Source organism: Mastigoproctus giganteus, chromosome 8 (assembly GCF_048544385.1).
Source record: "Mastigoproctus giganteus isolate SK-2022 chromosome 8, ASM4854438v1, whole genome shotgun sequence".
Classification (NCBI taxonomy): Eukaryota; Metazoa; Arthropoda; class Arachnida; order Uropygi; family Thelyphonidae; genus Mastigoproctus; species Mastigoproctus giganteus.
This window is the reverse complement of record NC_143582.1, coordinates 193200446-193222659: the sequence shown is the minus strand read 5'-3', so window position 1 is coordinate 193222659 and position 22214 is coordinate 193200446. Positions and strand designations below refer to the sequence as shown.

The 22214-nt window shown below is 36.4% G+C and overlaps 1 protein-coding gene across 3 annotated transcripts in view; it reads right to left on the bottom strand.

Moving 5' to 3' along the window:
- LOC150082125 (uncharacterized) overlaps positions 1 to 22214 on the bottom strand; it is a 645531-nt gene that overhangs the window by 203892 nt on the left and 419425 nt on the right. For all 3 annotated transcript variants that reach the window (XM_090379113.1, XM_090379114.1, XM_090379115.1), the window contains 2 exons: positions 11182 to 11273; positions 3610 to 3808 (listed from right to left, as the gene is read on the bottom strand). In XM_090379113.1, the coding sequence (XP_090235239.1) occupies positions 3610 to 3808; positions 11182 to 11273 (291 nt within the window). The remainder of the gene's footprint in view (positions 1 to 3609; positions 3809 to 11181; positions 11274 to 22214) is intronic.

The following is a 22214-nucleotide window of genomic DNA, read 5'->3' as shown; positions in this document are numbered from 1 at the left end:
GACCAACTTGATTGGATACTATGATGCAGTCACAAAAGAACTGGATGCAGGGAATAACTTTGATATTATATACTTGGATCTTAGAAAGGCTTTTGATACTGTTGCACATGGAAGACTGCTACACAAATTGGAGCAGTGTGACATTGGAGGCAAATTGCTGCTATGGATAAAGGGGTGGTTGAGGGGGAGAAGACAGAGAGTGGTAATCAATGGACACTGCTCATCGTGGACTGATGTTATTAGTGGAGTCCCTCAGGGCTCAGTGTTGGGTCCATTATTGTTTTCTGTATTTATAAATGATATTGATGATGGTATATCGGGCTTAATGTCCAAGTTTGCAGACGATACAAAGGTTGGCAGGGTTGTCAAGGACACTACTGACACTATGCTGCTGCAACAGGATCTGGAAAGGTTGAGCAGATGGGCTGAGAGGTGGCAAATGAAGTTTAACATTGACAAATGTAAAGTACTACACATGGGAAACAGCAACCCCAGAGCAACGTATCAACTCTGTGGTACAACACTGACAGTGGTAGAGAATGAAAGGGACTTGGGGGTGGTTGTGCAGGCAGATATGAAGTTCTCTGAGCAGTGCAGACGGGCTGCAAGAGTAGCTCATGGAGTATTGTCAATGATATACAGGAATTTTTCCAGCAGGGATAAGGAGGTGATTATTCCATTGTATAAGGCGATGGTCAGGCCACACCTAGAGTACTGTATACAGGTCCGGAGGCCTCATTTCAAGAAGGATGTAGAGCTGCTGGAACGAGTACAGAGAAGGGCAACAAGATTAGTGAATGGAACAAAGGGGTGCTCTTACGAAGAAAGGCTTAAGTTTTGCAAATTACAGTGTCTGGAGACTAGGCACCAGCGAGGTGATCTGATAGAGGTGTATAAAGCCTTGAATGGTTTAAGCATGCTCAATGCTGATGGGATTCTTCCTCTAGCTCAGAAAAATCACCTGAGAGGGCATAAATTCAAATTGAGGAAAGACAGATGTAGGATAGACGTGCGGAAATTTGCCTTTAGCCAGCGGGTGGTTGGTTGGTGGAACAGACTTCCATCCCTTGTGGTGGAGGTTGATAGCCTAAATAAGTTTAAGGCTCAGCTGGACAGGTATTTTGAACGAACAGAGGGGTGAAGTGGAAGTGGTTTTTTTTTTTTTTTTTTTGGCTGATGCTGCATAAGCTTGCTTTCTTGCATCAAATGCCTCTACTAATGTTAATGCTAATGCTAACTATAAATTTTGATGAATAAAAGTGTTATTCCATGCTGACATTTTGTTTCGAAGAACTTGTGAATCTGTTTTAAAATGTATGCAATAAAATATTTTTTCCAAGATTTGTCTGCTAAAATGTAGATAAGTTTTATGGTCTAGCATGACTTATCAGGAAAATATTGTATTTTAAAATTCACTCACCTAATTATCAGTAAAATTTTTTGAAACCCATATAGACCTACTGGACTGTTCAATTTTGTACTCACTCTGCAAAGTTATAGGTCTGCTACCTCTCTCTCTCTCTCTCTAGTTTATATTTTAGAATTTCCTCTGAACTTTTACTATCTTAGTATTCCTTCTATGTGTTCAATGAAGCTTATTTTATAAATGATCATTTTATTCAAAACTAATTCAGTTTTTAATGGTGGTTATTTTGAAATTTATACAGAAAAATATGCATTAAACACTACCTCAAGGAACCAGCAAAACTGCAGTGTTTAATAAAGGATACATGCTCAGTTTGATATTTTTCATTTGTTATAACCTTGAAAGATAAAGCAATTCTCTATAATGACCCAAAAATTTCCACCACTGTATCTTGTTTTTTTTTTTTTTTTTACCTTTTTTCTATTAAAATATTCTCATTTCAAAATGAATGCTAATTTATTGAAATCTGAATATTATAAAACACTATGCTAAGGGCAACACTGCTAAATATCTCAGCATTCCCAAGGGTACTGTTCACCATATTGAAAAATTGAAAAATACTGAAAGTTTATAGAGAAAGCTACTACACCAGATATGATCAGAGCACAAGAGATGAAGTAACTGGATTTTGAAAAGGTACTCTTGGAATGGCTAATGATGATGCATGCAAAAACATTCCTGTAGATGGAATGTTTTTTAAAAACCAAAGCTGAAATCATTTGTGCGCAGGATGAATATTGAAGATTAAGTCTTTGGATGGATGGCTCTAATAGTTGTCATGACTGTCTTCAAATAAAAAAAAAAGGTGTATAGTGAAAAGTGCATCTGTCAACATTGAAGCTATAAATATGGAAGAGGAATTATTTAAAAAAAAGTTTTGATATACGACCAGAATGACATCTTCGATGCTGAAAAAACTGGACTTTTAAGTTGCTACCAAATAAAATGCTTACTTAAAACAATGAATTACCATTCTCCTAGTGGCAAACATGTCTGGCACAGAGAAGCTTCCTAATTATTGGGAAAGCCCAGAAACCACATTGTACTGAGCACACTGAAAGGCATGGATGTCATCAAAAATCTGTGAAGAATGAATCAGAGACACAGATCACAAGATGAGGAGAATAGAAAAATTTTGCTGTTTGTGGGTAACTGTATTGCCAAGTGAATGGCCTGTGTGAAATCACTGTTGAGTACCTCCTACCTAATATGACAACTTGATCGGCCACTTAATCAAGGTGTAATCCAGTGCTCTGAAGAAAACTATCAAAGAATGCAATTAAACAAAAAATAAAATTGTACCTTGTCTCAAAAGCAAAACACAAATTGGCATGTTTCAGGCAATGTATTCATGTGTTTCAGGGGATGAGAATGGCAAAAAGTGATAGCCAACTGCTTCAAACGTGCTGGATTTGTCACCTTGAATGATACAACAAATGAAGCTTTGCATGCTTCTTCCTCTATTAATTGAAAAGAACATCCCATAATATTGAACAAATTTTTGAGGAGGTGCATCATCACCTAAACTTAGAGGGAAATGTGTTTTGGAGACCATGATGAAGTGGATGCAGACAATGTGTGTTTCAGGATGTGCATGAATAAGAAAAACCTACTGTGACGAGCAAGCAGTTTCACTGAGGGATGCTCAAATGCAGCATTACTGAAAAAATTAATTAACTGCTATCATGCACCTTCATAATTCTCTTTAAAAAAACTCTGAAATTATGTTTTGACAAATTATTTTATATTGATTGGTTTTGGTTGTTTTAAAGTCTTTTTGGTTTAAAGTCTAAAACTTTAAACCAATTCCAAACCAAAACAACCAAAACCTGTTGTAGTAAGTTTAATCTTACTACAACATGCAATCAGTGCAACATGTACACTCTTCATTTTCTTGTTTAACATTGCAGTAGATATTCCGAATTAGATTATACTACATTATATTAGTAGAATTACATTAAGTGTTCAAACTTTTTTTTGGTCTTTTGCTGATTTTATGAACTATCAATATAACATCCTTTCGATATAACAACCACTTCTGTCATTCTCCTTGGGGGTCACTATAAAGAGCTATGACTGTATATACATAACATAAAAAAGCATTTAAAAGTATGCAGATAAATATTAGCAAACAAATAATGTAAAGTATTGGAATACCATATCTACAAGATAACAGAAATTACCCAAGCTTGGAAGAACTAATATGAGGTTGACAAGAAGGACTGATATTTATACTTGCTGGAGCAGAAGTATTTGAAGTCACAGAACAAATATTATGAGCTGCCTGTTCTGATGTGCTTGATTGTGAAACCTGTTCTAAGGAAGTGCTAATATTTGGATAACCTGAACTTCTTCGGAGAGGATCAGATGCACTTCTTGTAGCTGAAAGAAAATGTAATAACTTGTATAAGTACTTTTCTTAAATTAACGAATAGACTTATAGCTAGTAGTTTCAGAACAAATTAAGCTGCAGGAAATATTCTGATAGATGAATGATGAAAGTAGTTACTGTTGTTAACTGTATCATTTACTCGTTAAAGAAACTAACTGTGTTTACTAGTCCAACAACTGGGATAAAATATCAGTATTTTAAAAACTGACAATCTGTAGAAATAATAATAAATAGTTTTTTCACCTTTTTTAACCGCATCTACATAACTTCTGCTGCATTTATTTTTAAATGACTTTTTCTTGATTTAGGAATAACAAATACACCTTAATGAGGATATGAAGTTTCAATATGAATTTTTTTGGATATATTGAATTATGAATTTATAGGTTTTATTATTATTATTTTTTTTTTTTTCCTTTCACAGTTTCTCTAAATCAATTTTTGACTAATTACAACTCTTACTATTATTACCCTTTTTTTTTTTTTGTATGTACCAGCATAAAAATAAAATATTTAAACAAAATGTAAGTGTGATCTATTGAATAAATACCAGTCCACAAGAGCAAAGAGTTTAAACTCGATATATACAAAATTACATAAATTTATAAATATATAAAATAAAAAATATTTAACTTTTTACAATGACAAAAAATGATTAATTTTATAATATTACAAAAGAAAGCTTTAAAAAATTATAACTCGGCCATTAAAATCATCAAAGCAAATGATCAAAAGCATTTCAGTAGGAGACTAACTCTGATATACCATATTTATTTATATATATAAGCTGTACCACCCACACAACTTAAATTGATGCAAGTTGTGCATGCAGCTTTAAGTGGTGGCTCTTGGATGGGGGATCATCACAGGACAGTATAGATAGTATAGGTACATAGTTCCCTGTTATCAACAAGAAATGATGCTTCAGCTTCCTTTTAAACATTACACTGACTCAATTTGAATCAATGCTTACCATCTGTGGAGTCCTAATGAAAATATTTCATACCTATTTTTTGGACGTTATCCAAAACTTTAAATTAATGTGTTTTAAGCAACACATGTAACTATATGGAGTAGCATTAAGCTTGCTCACTCTGAGTTGTTCTGATTTTTGTACTTTTGCATGCACTTTTTTTTTTTTACCATTGTTAGATTCATTGATGTATTTTTAACAAACCTGTAAATGAAAGATAGATCAGTGCTGTGGTACAAATTGTGAACAGACACTGATGAGTAAAATCTAAAGGACTGTGATGTGCTTATGATACCCATTTAAAAATAGTTTCCATGAGGCATGTGGAAACAAATGGCAACAAAGAAGATGCTAAGAATTTTGGATAAGATGAATGAAACATGCAATGCTGGCTGCTTAGGAAAGATGAATTTTATCTTTTATAATAGGAAAAAACATGTTTGAAAGCCTTGAATTTTCCACATACAAAGCTTTCAGAGGGCATAAGCCTGATGGGCGCCTCCGTAGCCAGGTGGGTAGGAGCAGCAGTGTGTAGCACACGCTTATTGATTAGACCAGGGTTCGAGCCTGTGACCACCAAATACGGAGGATGCAGAAAGGTCAGGGAATGACCACCGCATATCCCCGGAGCAATATGGCCTTAGTTGCTAATGCTCCTAAAAACCAAATAACATAACATAAGCCCGATATCCAGAAGTTAGGAATGTGTGGTTTGCGTTATTATAATTTTTTTTTTGTGCAAAGGGTAAAAAAAAAAAAATAAAATAAAAAAAGTAAAAAAGTAAGTGTTGTATCTATCAGTCAGAAAATCTGAAAACATTAGAAATCGCCAACTACAGTAGACTCTCGATTTTCCAGGATAGATGGAAAAAAAACAAATCCCGGATAATCCAAAAATACAGAAGTCCCCGACATACATAAGAGATACGTTCCAGGATTTCTTACTTCGTTGAGTTTTATGTAACTTGGGAATGACTAATAACATATTGCTATATTATTATTGACAAATCTGAATTCAGCGCAATACTTGTTAATGTTTGACCATTTTCATACATCCTTATTAGTTTAATTTTCTCATCTAAATCGATCGCTTTCCTTTTCTTGGTAGATTTACTAGTACTGCTGTCACTTATTCTCTTAGTCAGCACCATGATAAGTCAAAATGAAATTTTCTGTAAAGAACTTCACAGGGTTAAGAGGAAAATCATTATTATCACACAGTGTGAGCTCACATTTTGCTAAAGCAATTTCTGGAGGTCACTACCATAAAACAATAAAAACAATTTGCACTTTTCATATTATTGGGCTTTTCTGTTTGTGCATCTAATTATAAACGGGTAGTAAACTTGATCTTATTGCATTTGCAAGAATACCGATAGCTGGAATTCTGTGGGTTTTTACGTTATTATGGTGAATAGTGTCCCTTTCACTGAAATCTTCAGTTATATAAAAAAAAAAAAAAAAAAAAACCATTAATAAATTGTAAGAATCTTCTCTTCTCTCCTCTCCTATTTTTTTGCTTGTTACTCATTATCTCACTTGTGCAATTTGTGCATGCCGTGATCGTCGTTATTGATTGCTTATTTTATTTATTTATTATTTTGTTTGTTTTAAATTTTACTATCCTAAAAAAAAAAAAAAAAAAAAAATTGATTGATTGAAAAAAAAAAAAAAAAATCTTAAATCTGTAGTTGTGTAAGTTGGAGACTTACTGTATCGAAAAATGTTCAGCAACCTATGTAAAAAAAAAAAAAAAAAAAAACTTACCATGTACTACTCGCGTGTCCAATACAATGCTTCCCTTTATTTTTGCGATGTTGATTTTAAGTCTAATAGCTTTCCTGTATTTTTTACGATGTTGCGTATGGGTTGGTCACCAACATTATAATGGTCCATTAGAGATTTAGTGGATGCACTGTTTTAAATAATTTCAAGTTTTTGTTTAACTGAAAGCGAACAAAAAAAAAAAAAAAAAAAAATTGACATCCCCGACAAATAATGAAACAAAATGTCTTTTTGCGATACAACGGAACACACAATCAATGCAACGCACTAAAACAAACTAAACATTTGTTCTCTCTCTCTCTCTTTTTTTTTTGAGCAGTGGGTGTTAAGAAAGTGGGGGTTGCAAAATAATAGGTACACTAATCTCCCAATGACAACTTATAATTCCGCTTCTCGCTTATTTACGACTTGCAAAACATCTGCTTATACCTATTCTATTTATTATTTGAATTTTATGATTTCTGGTTGAATTTTTTTTTTGGAAACTTGAAGTGTCCCAGTTAATCCAATCCCAGTAAATCAAGAGTCTGCTGTATTTGGGTTTGCCAAACAGCATAATCAAAACAAATATTTTTTTTTTTTTATGAAAACCCCAAACACGAAAGGTATCAAAACCTATAGTACTTAGTAATGTGCATGGGTTGAAGGAGAAGTATGGGGGGAGGGGGATGCCGGAAACTTTGCTCTAGAGACTAAACATGGGTTTCACCACTTCAAGCCTCCAATAAGCAAAGTAGTGGTATTTCACCGGTTGATGAAAGTCATTGCAAAAGATTTATGTGATGAAGCAGACTTGCACTTCAACGAAAAACACTATTAGCACAAAGGTTTCCAGAAAATTTCTTCAAAAAAAGTTAATTTCCTACGGTGCTGTGTAAGAAGCATAAGTTGGTAAGTGTTTTTTACCCCCCCCCATTTAAAGACCATATAATTTTTCAGGAGCAGCTTATATTCAAGCAAATATGGTAATTTACTTAAATTACAAAGTCCCACATGAGTGGCTTATAAGAGAGGTGTCACATTGACAGTAGGCTGTTCCAGTGGATAAAGGAATGCTGAATTGATAGAAGGCAAAAAGTTGTTATAAAAGCTGGATTGTTATCCAGTTTCAATAATGGATAATAATCCAGTGTTATGAGTGGTATTCCTCAGAATTTTGTGCTTGGCCCTTTTTTATTCTAATTTATTTAATATTATTGTTGAGAGCATTTCAAGTTTCCTAGTGATCTGTCATAGCATAGCTGTTTGCTTTTTTCACTTGTTTTGAGAAAGAGAAAGCAAATGATTTCTCCAGTGAGTTAAACTAAGTTTTTCAGCCTGTGAACTTGTACAGACACAAACAAATCATATAAACTATAAGAACTGGAGCACTATGGCCTGAATAGCCCAAAGCATCAAAAATTCTCAAGAACAAAAAGTCGTCTTAAAATTTCTAATAATATTAAAGTGGACAGCACTGTTAACAACAATAACCAAGGGATAGTGCCACAACTAGGCTTATGAAATAATACAACTGGCTTAAAAAATTACAATTCAGCTTTAATGCTGACAAATGCCTGGTTCTCTATCTGGATCACATTAATCTTAAGCTAAATTATCAACTTGGAAGTAGTGCACCGAATGTTACTGAATATGAAAAAGGCTGGGGGGAGGTAATTGTAATAACACTACTATGACAGCATGGGGTACTGTAAATGGAAATTTTGTCAGCAGAAATAAACAGATAATTATCCTAATGTACAAATTAATGGCTAGATTACATCTTGAATATGGGGAACTTTCGTTATTTATTGACTCTGGCATCCTATCAGCATTATTTTCATTTAGGTTTTCTTTCACCAAACATTCTGATTAAACAATTGATTAAAATGCAATTACTGAGCAATACATAAAAAATGCACTTTCATTTGTTCTTTGTGCTTCATACCCAGTAGTTGCTGAGCTTTGGACATATTTTCTCTTTAAAGCCAATGTAGCTGACTTCAAATGGCCTTAAGCATATACTTAGTATTGTGCACCCCCATCTTATTCTTGTTCACATCTTTTGACCCGAAACTAAGGAAGTTGCATATTGTTAGATTTACCATCAATTTAAACATAAGGAACAAAAAAATGCATTGCATGTCATAGAATTAGCAATAAAATGACAGGGTATGAGACATTATATCACATCTACAGATTACATATATTCTATGGTTGGTTTGGCTGTTTTTGGTGGGGAGAGAGAGAGAGAGAGAGAGAGAGAGAATGTGGTACTGCTGCAAAAGAGTAAAAAAAGAGCAATTATGTTGACCACTGGCATAGAGAAACATTCCTACAGGGAGAGAATCCAGCTTTATAAGTTATAAAATATGGAAACCAAATACCTATTTGGGGAGCTGATAGAGATATTAGACTTTAAAAGATATTAAAGATTACTTTAATATCTTTTAAAGTAAACCTGAAAACAACTCCCAAAGATTTCTTTTGGCTGTTTAGGATATTTTTGTCTGGTAAGGAAGATGAATAAAAAAATTCTATAGTTTAAAAAGGTGAGTTTTAAAAATTCTTTAGTTTTAAACATTTTGTGTAAAAATGTATATGTAATAAAATGTACATACATTGATATTAATTCTGACCACCTAATTCTAAGCACATGATTTTAATTCAAGTTTAGGATTTTATACTCTGTGTATAAGTTGACCATAAAATTTTGATGATTTCTTAGTGCATTAAAAATATTGGACTAATTTAATTTTAATTAATCAATCAGAATTAAATGAATCCAATCAAATTAGACATTTTTTGTGCATATAATGGAAGTAATTTATAAAAGTTTTGTAATATTGTACATGTATTTGTGAACTTGGTCTAAATAACACATATGTCCCCCGAGTTAAATTTCATCACCACTATACTGAAATAGGTGGGCAGACAATGAACCAGTGATTGTTTTTCATAAATATCAAAAAAACAAAAAATGACCATACTACCATTTTCATAGTAAAAGCAACTGTCACCTGAATAAGAAGTCATGAGTGGGAAAAGAAAAGAACACCCCCCCCTCCCTCAGTAAGTGGTATCAGATCCATTACACTTGGTAGTTAAGAGAGATATCTTTTAAGTGTTGTCCTGTATCCACTGAATTCACGTAACAGAAATGTGCATACTTGACAACTAAGAGAAAAAAAAAAAGCTTGAGCCAGAATAGAAAAGTGAGTTCCGGCACTGACTCTGGAAGAAAAGTCTGAGTTTCACAGACTTTTCTTCTAAATTCATGATGACTAATGAAATTTAAAACTGTTTTTAAATTTCTTTGCTTTGCTTATTTTTATTTATTTATTTTTTGTTGTGCTAAATTACATGGTAATGGCTAAGGCATTCCATCTTTAGATTCCATGACTATTTGAAGTTACTGCAGTGTACCATGCCAACTTAAGTGAACTGACCACCAGCACAGTCACATTGTTCAACAAATTTGAAAGTAATCAAATTTATTTCACAAACACTTAGATATTTAAACTAATCCAACATTCTTTTAATGAAAAACAGAATATAATGCATATAAGATAATGATAGTTAGAAATAAACAAGCCCTGAAAATGTAAATGTGCCTGTCAAAACACGATTTTTTTTACCTAATGTAAACACATACTTATATGGTTGCTATACTTACACTAAATGTGAGCAGCAAAACCCTAAATTTTGCTAAGAATTGTAAGAAAATTAAACTTATAAGAAAACTAGACGACATGCACAATCAGTGGAAAACTTCTGAGTAAACTGGAAATGCTGGTAGGGATGAATGTGTCTCTCACTACACACTCCTAATTATGATGGATAGTTATTGTTATTCGAACCACACATCATATAGAATTTTAATGAAAGTATTATTTTTTCTTTCAATTTAAAGCTTAGAATTAATAGGAAACTTTCCTCCAGAGCTGAGTGATACCTTTCATCAAGTCTACAATTAAAAAATTAATTCACAACTAAAAAAAAAAAAAAAAAAAGCAAGCAATTTCCAACATCACATAAAAAAAAAAAACTAAGAGAGAGAGAGAGAGAGAGAGAGAGAGAGAGAGAGAGAGAGAGAGAGAGAGAGAGAGAGAGAGAGAGAGAGACTCCTTTATAAAAGGTTAAAAATAGGATAATATAGTTTTGGCCAAATCCGCAAAAAGTGCTGATTTTAGAATGCTGGATTTATGGTTTTACTGCATTCAAAGATCATAATCACAAGTATCCATGATGAACCATTCATGAAAACAAAATAAATGGAATCATTAACAATATGTAGATTAAGCTAAAATCCTCTAACCAATTTTACTGATAAGAATATTTAAAATTGTTATGCAATGTGAGAATTAACTGTGTAGAGTTCAATTCTTGTGCCACTTTTCTTTATCCATATTCTTGATTATTCCATATCATCTACTTGTCACTGACAATCAGAAACTAACTTTACTGAGATCAGTGCAATGAACACAATAAAAAGAATACTGAAACAATTGTATCAGTTTACTTTACATGTGATAATAATATTGCAGGATTAAAAAAAAAAAGTAAAGAATCACATTGTATGCATTTATAAATATTTATAAATTAGTAAAGGGAACTTCACTTTACCTGAGGTTAACTGATGTTTATTAAAATTTGGTTTTTTAGGTCTAGTCATAAGCTCTTGCAACTCAGGATTAGGAAGTGGTCTGTCAAACTGCCTGAACAATAATTACAAAAGAACTAAATATATAAATAAGAATCTAGAAAAGCAAAACTCATTTTGTAAAATAATTAAGGCACACACATACACTATTTTCAAGTATCCAAATGCTTTAAATAAAAAGAAATTCACCTGTGTAAATTTATTAATCTATTTCATCTTTTTTTCTTTTCTTTTCTTTTTTTTTTTTTTGTGATGGCACAACAAGAAAACAATCACTGAAGAAGTGGAGGAGAAAAAAACAAATCCACAAAACATGATACTTAGACTTCATTAAGCTTATAAAGATCCTTGAAAATTTACACAGGTGAAAAAAGCATGTTACACAATTTAGTTGTCTTCTTTGATCCAAATATTTTTTTATCGCAAGTATTTGGATAGACAATACAGATAATCTGCACAACATACTATTCAAATATTATTTTAGTCATTTTAAAGTACCTTAAACTGAACTGCTACAACAATTCAATATCTATGAAACAACATTCAATGTTATTAAAAAGAAAAGCAAAATACTTTCATTCCTGCAATGGATGACTTGAAAACTGTGCAAGCTTTTATTTCAAAAAACTTATCTTGACAAATAAAAGTGATAAAAGAAAAAATTTTTACATGTGGAATATTTTCATCTGCTTACTTGGATACTATAACAAAATGTAATGTTTTGGATTTTTCACTATGATGAGGTTTCAGTACTTGAATTCATTCCCTGCAAACCCTGTGTTTTGAAGCATTATTGCATACACATTCATGTACACATGGACACACTATTTAAGGAATTGTCCAAGTAAAGTTGTCATACTCTAAACTGCATGGACAGAGCCCCCCCTGAAACCAGGTAGTTTTCAGAAAAAATTTTAAGAAGCCCATGGAGTTGTGTTGGCTGTGTGAATGTTCCTGTGTCTTGCTGAAACTGCATATTATTCCTCGCCCTTCAGCAGTATGATAAAGTATATTATTACATGCTACTAGTTAACTGAGTGTTTCCTCAAGTAAATTGAACAATCTACAAGTCTTTCAGGAAGCTGTTTACAATATGCCAATCTAGTCTAAATGGGCATCTAAGCTGCTCGTTTAGTCTTGATATAATATTCACCACTGACACGAGAAAGTGGTAATTCCCCCCCCCTTCCTGCTTTTGGAAAAATGCAACCAATACTAGATTTATATTCATATCTAACTTTTATTGCACATTTAACTGGAAGTTTTCTTTCCCCACACCACTTGCCTTCTTGTGGTGTATGGAACACATCAACACAGGCAAGTGGTGTGTGTGGAAAGAAAACTACATTAATCACTATTCAATGTGAACTTGCTAACTGAGGCTAGCTTCTATCTGATAAGGGTTCAGTAAGGTCTGAAACGTGTAATTGCAGTGCCTTAGAAATGTGATGTTATTCAATTTAAAAAAATACTAGTGATTTCCGGCTGACCTGTAGATGATACAATTCCTAAAGTGAACATAAGCCCAAGCCTGAAAAACAGAAATATGGCCATTCTCCTTTACTAAACCATGAATTGTTCAAACAACAGTATAATCACAACTTTATTTAATAGATAACAGAGATAACAAGGCTCAATACGTTCAACATTATATGTCAATTAGTTAAGAAATGGAGGAATTACTTATGTCTCGTAGAACACTTCAGTGCTGATACTCTTCATTGTTGAATAACTATACAAATACTTTACATGTACTCCAAGATCCTTGTAGACAAAATCAATGATTCAATGCACCACAGAATCGGAGCCCCGCGGACCCCATGCCCACCCCAAAATACATTGAATCACCAACCCTAATCTTTCAGTGAGAGAATTTTTTTTTTATGTAAACCCCAAACACAAGAGGTATTAGAACCTATAGTACTTACTACCGTGCTTGGATTAAGATTGAGAAGAAGAAAGAAGATATTTGTTGAGATTGTGCACGAGAACGAGGGTAGCCTGTGCGGACGTACATTTCTGCCGCTCCTGGAACAGAGAAGTTTTTTCTGATTTATTTTCTGTTTTATTAGCTTAAATTGGCATATTAACTTATTTTCTAGAGTAGTTTTATATTCTTATTTACGATACTTAGATTAAAGTAACTTAGATAGAGATTTTGTAGGTATTACTTAGTATCGGAAAGGGTATCAAATCCACATGTTTACCGTTCGTAAATAGCCGCCATTGTTACGCGATAGAAAATATCTCAAAATAGATAGCATAAGCTTAATATAGTATAGTATAGTACATAATATTGTCAATTAATCAGATAATTAATCTTGTTGAACTTCATTGTCAATTAAATTGTACTTTTAACTATACATATAACGACCTGGGTTACATAACATAAATAATTAGTAAAAAAATAAATAATTAATACTTAACTTGATACGCAAGTTATATAAAGGGATTTCGTAGATAACACTCGATACTGAAACATAAATATAGCGTTATAACTGTGTTGAGATATAAGTTTAGGGTTTTAATTTTGTACTGAAATTGAAATTTTATTGAAATTAAATCGAAATCATGACTCTGACCAGAGCAGCAAAGCAAAAGGCTCAAGCTAATGGGAGTGCTGTGGCTCAGGGGAGAACTGGGGGGGGGGGGCAGTTGCCCTCTGAATCACAGCCTATTAAAATGCACTACTTGCATGATATTTGTGGACAGTCAGGTATGGGACATGATACTACCATGGGGGATGTCTTTGTGTGTGCGCGCGATGCAAGGAGTGTAAGGAAATCAGGCGACAACTCAGCATTGTTATGAGCCTATATGAGAGCTTGAAGGACAGGGTGGATGCCCTCGAAGGATTAAAAGTGAGGAGCCCATCAAGCTCTCAGCTGCCCACACCAATGCCAGAGCTTGCACTTGGTCATCGTGCAACACAGCGGCAGCCCCCAAGGCAGAATGCGCTGGTCCCAAAGGAACTAGTAGTTGTTGGTGACTCTATTGTCAGGGAAACGGGAAACATGCTTTGTAAAAAGGATAGGAGGAACAGGACCAGGGTATGTCTGCCAGGGGCAAAGGTTGATGACGTTGTAGAGCGGATATTATCTTTTAAGGGCACAAAAGGTGATATAGTTGTATACGTTGGCGCTAATGATATTAAGAGTAGGAGACCGGCGGAATTACTTAACAAGTACAGGTCACTGTTGAAAAAAAGCTGTGAAATAGGGTTGAATTTGAAAGTGTCTGCAATTCTGCCCAGACACGATAGGAGGGAGTATATGATGAGAGCCCTGTCGATCAATTCGGCCCTGGAAGGATTGTGCAAGGCTCAAGGGGTAGAATTTTTTTCAGCCTGGTCTGTACTTGTTAACAGGAGAGACTGCTTCTACAGGGATGGGATACACTTAAATAGAAAGGGTGCAAGAATGTTTGCTGATGCTATGGAGGCAGTGTTAGGTGGGTCGGAAAACTGCTCGATTGGGGGGATACAAGGACTAATAGATTAACAGTGGCCACTGGCAGAGGTGAAAGTGATTCTTGCGCTGCTTCTATTGGAATGAGCCGCAGCCTGGAAAATAAGATGCAGGATATTTCAGAGACTGCTGGGAATCATTGGGGTACAAATAAACACATAGGCTGTGTTAGGGTAGCTAAGAAAAAGAACAGGTGCATGTATACTTGCGTGTACACCAATGCTAGGAGTTTAGTAAATAAATTTGATGAATTTGAGGTATTGCTCAAAACATCAAAGGCAGATATTGTGGGGATTTCAGAGACGTGGTGTCACACAGATATAAGGAATGCAGAACTGGAATTTGGGGAGTACAATGTCTACAAAAAGGATAGACAGGGTAGGAAGGGAGGAGGGGTTATGCTATTAGTTAAGAAATACATAAAATCCAAGGAAGTGAAGCCAGTCGACATTGCTGGACAGTGCAGTGTCGAGTCAGTTTGGTGTGACATAAGCACTGGGAGATCGAAATTGAGAGTAGGAGTGTGCTATAGGCCTAATGATTCTGATGAGTATAATAAGAAACTGTACGGGGAAATAGAGTGGGCCAGCAAATCAGAGTCTTATAATGGGGGATTTTAATTTCCCAGATATTGACTGGAATTTGGGGGCTGGTCACTCACACACTAGCAAGGCTTTTGTGGATTTATTGGATGATTGTTTTCTACATCAGCATGTTCGGGAGGCAACTAGAGGGAGTAATACTTTTGATTTGATTATCAGTAGTGATTCTTCATGCATTAAGAATCTGCAGGTAAATGAACCACTAGGTGGCAGTGATCAGTGTGCTGAAGTGGGATTTACTCAAAGAAGTACTACCATTAGGGGAAAAGGGAAGGGTTATTGCTTTCGTAAAGGCGACTACGATGGACTGAGACAGTATTTAAATTCTATACAGTGGAACCAACTGATGATGTTACCAACAGCAAATTCAAAATGGGAAAGCACTCAAGGAACTTATCTTGGAAGCTACTAGGCTTTACATACCAACTAAGAAATATTGTTCAAGGTTTAGGCCTAAGTGGATGTTAGATGAATTAATGAGACATATGGCAGAGAAGAAAAATGCATGGGATACATACAAATTAACACACGACACAGAAGCCTATGATAGATACAAGTTGATCTGTAACCAAGTTACAAAGGAGGTTAGGCAGGCGAAGGCAGATTACGAGAAATCTTTGGCAAGGGATGCAAAGAAAAACAGCAAAGAGTTCTTTACTTATGTAAACTCTAGAAGGAAGGGGATGAATCACATTGGTCCACTTGATATCGATGGGTCAACTGTTGATGATCCTGCTCAGGTAGCTAACAAACTGAATGAATATTTTGCATCGACATTCACACATGAGGAGTTATTCAGCGAGGGGAATGCCAGAGGTGTATTCAACTCTGGCAGTAAGCTAGAGAATCTTATAATAACTGAGAGTAAAGTGGAGGAGAATTTGTTGAAGATAAATACAAGAAAGGCACCTGGGGTGGATGGGATCTATCCAGTTATATTAAAGGAGGGAGCAAAGGAAGTAAGCAAACCCTTAGCCATAATTATGAGAGCTTCTTGGACTCAGGGGAAGTACCCATGGACTGGAGATGTGCAAATCTGACCCCAATTCACAAAGGAGGATCAAAGGGCGATACAAGTAATTATAGACCTGTTAGTTTAACTTCTGTTCCTGGAAAATTAATGGAGGCACTGGTTAAAGAAGCACTGCAGGATCATCTAGACAAGACTTCAGTTATAGCTCGGACACAGCATGGTTTTGTTAAGGGGAAGTCTTGCATGACCAATTTGATTGGATACTATGATGCAGTCACAAAAGAACTGGATGCAGGGAATAACTTTGATATTATATACTTGGATCTTAGAAAGGCTTTCAATACTGTTGCACATGGAAGACTGCTGCACAAATTGGAGCAGTGTGGCATTGGAGGCAAATTGCTGCTATGGATAAGGGGATGGTTGAGGGGGAGAAGACAGAGAGTGGTAATCAATGGACACTGCTCATCGTGGACTAATGTTATTAGTGGAGTCCCTCAGGGTTCAGTATTGGGTCCTTTATTGTTTTCTGTATTTATAAATGATATTGATGATGGTATATCAAGCTTAATGTCCAAGTTTGCAGACGATACGAAGGTTGGCAGGGTTGTCAAGGACACTACTGACACTATGCTACTGCAACAGGATCTGGAAAGGTTGAGCAGATGGGCTGAGAGGTGGCAAATGAAGTTTAACATTGACAAATGTAAAGTAATACATATGGGAAACAGCAACCCCAGAGCAACGTATCAACTCTGTGGTACTACACTGACAGTGGTAGAGAATGAAAGGGACCTGGGGGTGGTTGTGCAGGCAGATATGAAGTTTTATGAACAGTGCAGACGGGCTCCAAGAGTAGCTCATGGTGTATTGTTGATATATAGGAATTTTTCTAGCAGGGATAAGGAGGTGATTATTCCATTGTATAAGGCAATGGTCAGACCACACCTAGAGTACTGTATACAGGTCCGGAGGCCTCATTTCAAGAAGGATGTAGAGATGCTGGAACGAGTACAGAGAAGGGCAACAAAATTAGTGAATGGAACAAAGAGGTGCTCTTACGAAGAAAGGCTTAAGTTTTGCAAATTACAGTGTCTGGAGACTAGGCACCGGCGAGGTGATCTGATAGAGGTGTATAAAGCCTTCAATGGTTTGAGCATGCTCAATGCTGATGGGATTCCTCCTCTTGCTCAGAATAATCACCTGAGAGGGCATAAATTCAAATTGAGAAAAGACGGATGTAGGATAGACGTGAGGAAATTTGCCTTTAGCCAGCGGGTGGTTGGTTGGTGGAATAGATTTCCATCCCTTGTCGTGGAAGTTGATAAACTAAATAAGTTTAAGGCTCAGCTGGACAGGTATTTCGAATGAACAGAGGGGTGAAGTGGAAGTTGTTATTTTTTATTTATTTATTTTTTTTTTTTTTTGGCTGATGCTGCATAAGCTTGCTTTCTTGAATCAAATGCCTCTACTAATGCTAATTGGACTTGAACTTCTGTAGACTGCAATTTTCAAGAAATTCGTATGAAGGAAGGTTGTTCCAGAAAACAGCAGTTGAATGAATAAATGAGGAAGATGAAAAGTTGGTTCTGTGAGTTTGAAGTTGGACAGTAAATGGATGTTGGCTGGTGGCGGTGTGTTCGGACTGTTTTGAAAGAGAGAGCGGGAATTATATATGCCAATTCAGAAGAACAGTGCCCATGAAAATATCAGTAGAAGAGGCATGCAGCAGAAACAGAACGTCTATGAGACAGTGAGTGGAGAGACTTTGCTAGAGATGGATCCTTCAATTAACCTAACTGCCCTCTTCTGAATGGAATCAAGAAGCCTGAGAGAGGTTTGGGGGCACCGTCCCAGATGTGGGAACAATAATCCATGGTAGGGTGGATTTGCAATTTGTACAGAGTGAACAGCTGTTTGGAAGAAAAGTAAAGCTGAGAGCGAAAGAGAAAACCAAGTTTTTTAGATGCAGAGGAAGCAATATTTGTAATGTGATTGTGCCAAGAGAGATTAGAAGTCAGGATAATCCTCAAAAGAGAAATATTATTTTGCCTAGAAATCGGAGTGTCACTAAAGATAAGAATAGGAGCAGAAGAATCCTTTTTGCAAGATATAAGACAAGACTGAGTTTTAGAAGGGTTGAAATCAACTAAGTTGTCTTTGCCCCACTGGAGAATTACCAGATCGGCATTTAAGGAATTGTTAGCAGATTTTTCAGATGTTGAAGCTGATTGAGCAGGACAAGGTTTCTCAAAATGGAATGCAATGTGCTATGATCGGCAAAACTATGGATAGGATTTCCAGTCAATGGAAGAAGGTCATTAATATACAAGAGGAAAAGAGTGGGGGAAAGAACTGAACCTTGGGGGACACCGGCATTAGTGGAGAAGTTAGAAGACAGAGAGCCATCTACCATCACCCTTAATGAGCGATCAGAGAGAAAACTGGATAACCAATTACTAAAAACAATTGGCAAACCATAAGATGGAAGCTTGTTTAGAAGACCTTTATGCCAAACACGATCGAAAGCCTTTGAGATGTCAAGAGCAACTACTTGTGTTTCACCGAACCTTTCCATTGAATTAGTCTATAAATGGGTAACATAAGCCAGAATATCACCAGTGGATCGACACTGTGGAATCCATACTGGCGATCGTTGATCAGATGGAAGGTTTCTAGGTAGTTTAAAATTTGGCGGTTAATTGATTTCTCCATTACTTTAGAAAGAGTAGAAGTAATTGCAATGGGACGATAATTGGATGGGGGGGATTTGTCACCCTTTTTTAGGAACTGGCTGGATATGAGCAAATTTCCAAGCAGAAGGAAAAACACCTTTGGAATAAGAAAGTGAAAAAAGCTGGCGAAGAATAGGAGTAATTTCAGGAGCACAGGTTTTGAGAACAAATGGAGAAATACCATCGGCATCTGGAGCTTTCTTAGCATCAAGATTCGTCAAAATTCTTCTGACATCCTTTTGATGGAGGCATTGAATGGAGCGTGTTGGGAATAGTGGGAGGTGTTTTACCAAGATTGTTAATGCTTGTGTTGAAAGAAAAATGGGATGCTAGCAGATCAGCTTTATCTTTGACTGAACTGACAACAGAACCATCTGGTTTGGACAGAGGTGGGAGCAGAGATGGGCAAAATTTGCCGCCAATAGCTTTGGCAAGAGACCAGAATGCTCGGCTACCATTAGGGCAAGAAGCAAGTTTTCTACTCTTAGCCTGTTCAAACTCTAGTTTGGACTGGTTAATAACTGCTTTACAATTGTTGCGAGCTTTGGTGTAGGCAGAAAATTAAACTGAAGAATTAGAAACAAGCCAATTACGATACGCGACATTCTTCTCTTGAACAGCCTTAGCACATTTCTTGGAAAACTAAGGTTTAGATAAAAGACGAGATTTTAAAGTGGAGTGTGGGATAAAGGATTCCATTCCTGCAAGAATAATTTCACTGACACGATCTGAGCAAACAGACATCAGAAGTTTTGAAACAGTAATCCGACCAAGGAAAAGAAGAAATGAAGTCTCGCAGTTCATCCCATTTTGCATTCTTGTAATGCCAAACAATACGAGGTTGGGAATAGCCATGAGATAAAGGTTCCACTGGAGAAGAGACAATCACCAAGTTGTGATCTGAAGTGCCTAAAGGACCTCTCACTTCGACCGTGTACTTAGAAGGGTTGTTTGTGAGAAAAAGATCAAGCGTATTGGCTGCATGATTTGGATTGTCCGGTATTCTTGTAGGTAATTAGGAATAATCTGTGCAAGATCATTAGTAATTGCAAAAGCCTCAGCATCTCAACCAGCTGGGTCGGTGTGACTAGAAAACGGAAGCCAGCTGGAGTTGCGAGCTGACATTAAAATCACCAAGGAAAATTACCTCACTGTTAGGAAAGTTGGACTGGAGAAAGTCAAGTTGCAAAGAGGGGAAGTCAAAGAGCTCCAAGTGATTAGTGGAGTTGGTTGTTTGTTATTTGGTTGTTTGGAGCATTAGCAACTAAGGCCATATTGCTCCGGGATATGCGGTGGTCATTCCCTGACCTTTCCGCATCCTCCGTATTTGGTGGTGACGGGCTCGAACCCCGGTCTAATCAAGAAGCATGTGCTGCGCACTGCTGCTCCTTCCCACTTGTCTACAGAGGTGCCAGTAGTGGAGTTGGGAGAATGGTAGAGACAACAGATAAATTTGACACAATGAGGTAGAGAGATTTTAAGCCAGAGAAGATCAAAGAGAGGAGATTCCAAATTGCCAAATCTCTGACAGCGAATATCAGAATGGACATATGCACAAGTACCACCTTTGAGGCGAAAAGAATCATACAGTGAATAATTTGGGCATCTGAGATGAGCAGTAGTTAAATCAACCGATAACTGAGATTCTGTCAGAAAAAGTACATGGGGTTTGGCAGACTGCAAGTGGAAATGGACATCATTGAGATTAGAATTGAGACCACGTATATTTGTGAAATGAATTAGGAAGTGCTTGGGAGGTTTAGATCTTTTCGCAGATAAGCTTGCTCTATTAGTTTGACAATTCATGGTGTATTCAATAGTAAGAAAACGTGGGTGGGACATGCTGTATGAAGTAATGAAATTTTTGGATATGGCGTACATGTGGTAAGAATATACCCAGATCCTTGACATAACGTGGCCTTGACAATGCTCCCCGCATACACACTACTCGGACTCCCTCCAGTCACTATCTGGCAGAGTAGAGGTAGCAAGATTATACACTAGCTGATCCGGAAGCCTCCTAGAGAGTTACCAATAGGTTCGGTCCGGTGTACTAACTAGCAGCCGGCCTGCAAACACCGTTTTAGAGCTGTACCCTTGAAATGTAAGGAATATTGGATCTTACCACGATGTTCATCATAACCTCAAAAGTCATCAATCATTCTGCATGATGGAAGAGATGGGGAAGGGTTGACTGGAACTTAGCTCTAGAGACTAAACATGGGTTCCACCACTTCAAGCCTCCAATAAGCAAAGTGGTGGTATTGCACCGGTTGATGAGAGTCATCTACCACCTAGTACTGCCTGGTAACATAGAGGGGCGGCGTTCCTCCATGTGGTGTGGGCACCACACCTCGACCCCTGCTTACGTTGGCTCACACCTGGATGGTCACCCACCATGTACTTGTGCATGGAGGTTATACCCAGGATTACTAACAGTCCCACCATCGTGAAGGTGCAAGCAGAGGATTTGGCTGTCACAGACCGTCCAGACTTCGCCGAAATTGGGTCCAATTGACTTGAGTGTTATCCGAATATCAGTTCCATCAGCGTTTTAGACTCACAGGTAGCAAGTACAGCTTGTCTGGCATATCTGAGAGAATGTCTGTGACAACCTCAAGATTGCAATCTGGACTGAAGAATGCAAATATCGCACCCATTTATAAGGGAGAAGCTAAGTCAGAAATGAGTAACTATACACTAGTGAGTATGACTTTTGCAATGGGTAAAATAATGGAATCGATGATTAAGGGATGCAATTCAGAAACATTTGATTAGAATGAATTCCTAAAGGATCACAGCAGTGTTGAGAACCTCTTTCCTCAATGACAATGATGCTCTCAAAAGATGCTCTCAAACAGAAAAGATGCTCTCAAAGTTTGCTGATGATTTAAAAGGTAGGTAGCATGGTTAACAATGCTGTGCTGCTTCAGAATGACATACTGGTTACACTTGTAGTATGAAAGATGGCAAATGAAGTTTATTTCGTGCTAAATGTCAGGTTCTTCATTTGATGAAAAGAAATTTGTGGGTACAGATTAGGGTGTATGGAATTAAATGTGGTTCAGAATGAGAACATTCAATGAGTTATGAAACAAGTAGATGAGAAATTTTTCTTGCAGTATAAGCAGGTGGCCAGAAAGGCTTGGGGCATCCATCAGTGATTAACAGAATGTTTTCCAGAAGGGAAAAGAATGCTATTCTTCTTTATAAACTTCA